We start from the raw sequence: 4,357 nt of genomic DNA on the forward strand, positions 1-4,357 counted from the left end.
CACTCACCACAGACTTCCAGGCAGAATATTTTCCTTCTACTACCACTCGCTGTCTTCTATTGGCCAGCCAATTCTGTATCCAGACAGCTAAGATCCCTTGTATCCCATTCCTCCTGACCTTCTGAATGAGCCTACCATGGGGAACCTTATCAAATGCCTTGCTGAAGTCCATATACACTACATCCACAGCTCAACCCTCATCAACTTTTCTAGTCACATCCTCAAAAATCTCGATAAGGTTTGTGAGGCATGACCGGCCCCTCACAAATCCGTGTTGACTGCATCTGCCCTCCGTGGAGGGCAGATGAGGAAGAAAGTATCCACAAAGGTAAAGTTGGATGAAGACCCATGTAAGCAAGTGGTGAGCTACAACTGCGTGTTTGCTGTGGCACTCATGTCAAGAATTGGCATCATTCTTTTCAGGAAAGGAAGAGAATTGGAAGCTGTATAATCAATGAGATGGGTTGGGCTCATAATGAAATGCGAACGCCTGGAAAGAAGACATTTGCCGCTCAATAGCACGAATCTGAAGTCACCATTTAAACCTTGAGGGGACAATTCGAAACTGTTTTGTAGACGTCATGATTCTGGTTCTCACTCTTTTCATTTCTTTTCAACTTTTTTGCTGATCCCCGCACTGTTCAAGAGAGTGGGGTCTTCGAATGAGAAATTAAACCATGTTCCATTTGCACTGCACAATTTGAAGAAGAGCACACAAGTGACACTCGGTCCTGACTTCCTCCCTGTATCTACCTTCAACATCCAAGGAAAGATGAACTTGTCTTATTACTGTGTGTGGACCTTGTACATATCGTACCTGACTTATTTGCCTGTTTAATAGAAATTACTGGACTTCAAATTTGTTGTGTGGTGTACTAAGAAAATTGGATAAAACTAGGTGTTTTGTATATATTTTCTCACTCCTCCTTCACCTGGTTTTATGCCATGGAATTTGATCAAGAATATGATGTTTCTATAGATTAAGAATACTTTTAAAATGACTGGATATTATGGAATTGCAGTTTCTTTAATTCATTTGTTGACATAGCATTGCTGGCTAGGCCAGTATTTATTGCCCATCCTTAGTTGCCCCAGCAAAGTTATGGTGAGCTGCCTTCAGTTCAAGAAACACTGCAGTCTCTGTGCTGTAGGTTGACTCACATGCTGGTAGGTAGAGCATTCCAGGATTTTAACCCAGCAACAGTGAAGGAATAGGATACATACAGTGAAAGATATATTTTGTAGTCAAGATGGTGAGTGGCTTGAAGGGACGCTTGCAGGTGGCGGTGTTCCCAAGTATCACCTACCCTTTTTGGATAGAAATGGACATGGGTTTTGAAAGTGTTGTTTAAGGATCTTTAGTGAATTTGTGCAGTGCAGCTTGTAGATAGTACACACTGCTGCAATTGAGCACTGGTGATAGTGAAGGGTGGTTGTTGTTTGAGAATGTGGTGCCAATTAAACGGACTGTTTTATCTGGATGGTGTCAAGCTTCTTAAGTGTTATTAGAGCTGCAATCATGCAGGCACTTGGGGAGTATTCCATCAGACTCTGATATGCTATAAAAGGCTCTGGGAAGTGAGGAGGTAAATTACTCATTGCAGTATTCCTAGCCTCTGTTCTCTCTCCATTTCCTTTTTGAATGACGCCCACTATTCTGCTGTAGATTTACTTTGAAATAGCTGTTCCAGTCTTGTTTGATCAGATTCTGCCTTATTTTAATAAAACCTGTCTTCCCCCAATCCAAAACCCTCTTTAACAGACCTACTTTTTCCTTTTCCATAACAAACTTTAAACATACAGTGTTGTGGTTACTATCACTAAACTGCTCTCCCTTTGCTAACTTCCCAATTAATGTTGGTGAAGTATAATATATTTATCCTATTATTGTTCTGACAGACCTCACTGAATTATTGACTTCTCTGCTTCTCTAGTGCCTGTTTACTGTTTAGGAGCCTATAATATGGTGTGTGTGTGTGTGGTGTGTGTGTGTGTTATGTATTCCTAAACTCTATCCACATATTCTAATTTGCAGACCTTTCCATGATATTGTCCCTCCTTACTGCAGTTACAGACTCCTTAATTAATAATGCACCACCACCTCTTCTTTTACACCCTCTCCCGACCTGTCTGAAAAGCCTATACACTGGAATGTTGATCTGCCAGTCCTGCCCCTCCTTCAACTACACCTCAACCACGCTACAGCATCGCAATTCTATGTGTCAATCCACATTCTTTACCTGTCCATCTTGCCTATAATAATCCTATCGTTGAAGTAGAGGCCACATGGCCTTAGTACATTTCATAAAGTATGCTGTATCCCTACTGAATGCTGTGTTCCCTCCAACTGCCAAACGAGTTTAAGTTCCTCCCAACAGCGTTAGCAAACCCACCTGCAAGGCTATTGGTCTCATTCTGGTTCACGTGCAGACTGTCCCACTGGTATAGGTTGACTTTCCCCAGAAATGAGCCCTATGATTGAAGAACCTAAATTCTGAGCCATGCATTTACCTACCCTGTGCATCTATTATTGTACTCTCTAGCACATGGTATTGGGAGTAATTCGGAGGTTACAACCTTTGTGGTCCTGCTCTTTAGTCTGCTGCCTAGCTCCCTAAATTCTTGATGCAAGACCTCACCTCTCATTCCGCCAAAATATTAATACCAATATATACCAAGACCTCTGTCTTATAACACTCCCCTTTCAGGATGCCCTGCAGCCACTCAGTGACATCCCTGAACCTGGCACCAGGGTGACAACACACCATTCTGGAATCCTGTCTACTGCCACAGAAATGCCTGTCTGTTCCCTATATAATGAAGCCCCTTATCACTATCACTCCTGTTTTCTTGTTCCTTGCCTCCAGTACATTCAGGCCACCCCACAGCTTACAAATCTCCCAAGCTTTGTGAAATCTGCAAACTTTGAAATGGTCCCCTACACAATAAATGTATATCATGTGCATCAAAGCAAAGGTCCCAAAACTGACCCGTGGGAAATTCCACTATCAACCACCTTCTAACCAGCAAAATGCCCATCAGTCATTAATCTATCCCTCAGCCATTCTGTCCCTCGGCCAATTTTGTATCCACGTTCCTTCTATGGATCAAGTCTGGGTGGTGGGATTAGACTCAATGGCTTTTTTTTTGAGCTGAGCCCACAAAACTGATGAGCCAAATGACCTCATTTTGTGCTGTAAATTTGTGATGTTTTCTCTGTTCTCCCTACAGATGGATCATCCATGCAATGAAACATGAACTAAAGATTCGAGGTGAGAATCTATCTGATGATTATGTGTACCAGATGTCACCAAGTGATGTCAAAAAACTTCTTCTGGATACTCTGCAGCCTGACCAACATGACAGGTACTCTGAATCAATTAAGTAACATGGCAACTGTATACTGTTGAAATGTACTGTCTTTTGTGTGAGCTATTTAACAGAAATACCCTTTCCCTGCACGCATGGATATAAAAATCGCCATGGCACCTTTCACAGAAGATCAAAAGTATTCTCTCTGTGCCCTGGCCATTATTTACGCCTCAATCTACAACTCAAAAACAAATTATCTGGCCACTTTCTGTATCTAGGATCCTGCTATCAAATACCAAGTCTGCCTATATTAGAACAGAATAGAATATTTTTATTGTCATGTGTGCACCAGCACAGGAGTACAGTGAAACATTTTACAATAGCTGCCTTTAATGGCCAAGTCTAGGCCATCATTACCTAAGTACAAATCTTGGATACAAAGAAGGATTAAAAGGAAAAGTAGTAGTATTTCCTACAGTGTCTAAAAAATAAATAAGACAGTTAATACAAAGTTAAAGGATTTACATTACAATCCACTAAAGAGCCTCAAATAGCAGCAGGTCAGAACATGGTCTGCCTGCCCACACCAGGCACAAATCCAACAACTGTCTCGCTTCTCTCCAGCCTCCAGTCCACTCCTCACCAGCACTCAGCAGCAACAAAGGAAATCGTGCTGTACTAGGATTTGCTTCCCTCGCGCCGCACTGGGACCCAGGAGTCTCTTCACGCCTTGGACTCGAGATTCCCCACGCACTACACTGGGACTCGAGATGCCCCGCACACTGCACCGGGTCTCGGGATTCCCCACCCACTGCAACAGGATTCGAGATTCCCCACCCACTGCAACAGGATTCGAGATTCCCCACGCACTGCAGCGGTACTCTGGTTTTCGCTCACGCCCCGCTCCTGTACTCGGGTTTCCCTTCACCCCGCTCCTGTATCGGGTTTCCCTTCACCCCGCTCCTGTACTCGGGTATCCCCTCACCCTGCTCCTGTACTCGGGTATCCCCTCACCCTGCTCCTGTACTCGGGTATCCCCTCACCC

At 43.5% G+C, this 4,357-nt stretch overlaps 1 protein-coding gene across 3 annotated transcripts in view; it reads left to right on the top strand.

Annotated features, from left to right (window-relative positions):
* phkb (phosphorylase kinase, beta) overlaps positions 1-4,357 on the top strand; it is a 263,395-nt gene that overhangs the window by 242,853 nt on the left and 16,185 nt on the right. For all 3 annotated transcript variants that reach the window (XM_043706917.1, XM_043706918.1, XM_043706919.1), the window contains exon 28: positions 3,232-3,366. In XM_043706917.1, coding sequence (XP_043562852.1) covers positions 3,232-3,366 — 135 coding nt within the window. The remainder of the gene's footprint in view (positions 1-3,231; positions 3,367-4,357) is intronic.

This window comes from Chiloscyllium plagiosum, chromosome 17, assembly GCF_004010195.1.
Source record: "Chiloscyllium plagiosum isolate BGI_BamShark_2017 chromosome 17, ASM401019v2, whole genome shotgun sequence".
Lineage (NCBI taxonomy): Eukaryota > Metazoa > Chordata > Chondrichthyes > Orectolobiformes > Hemiscylliidae > Chiloscyllium > Chiloscyllium plagiosum.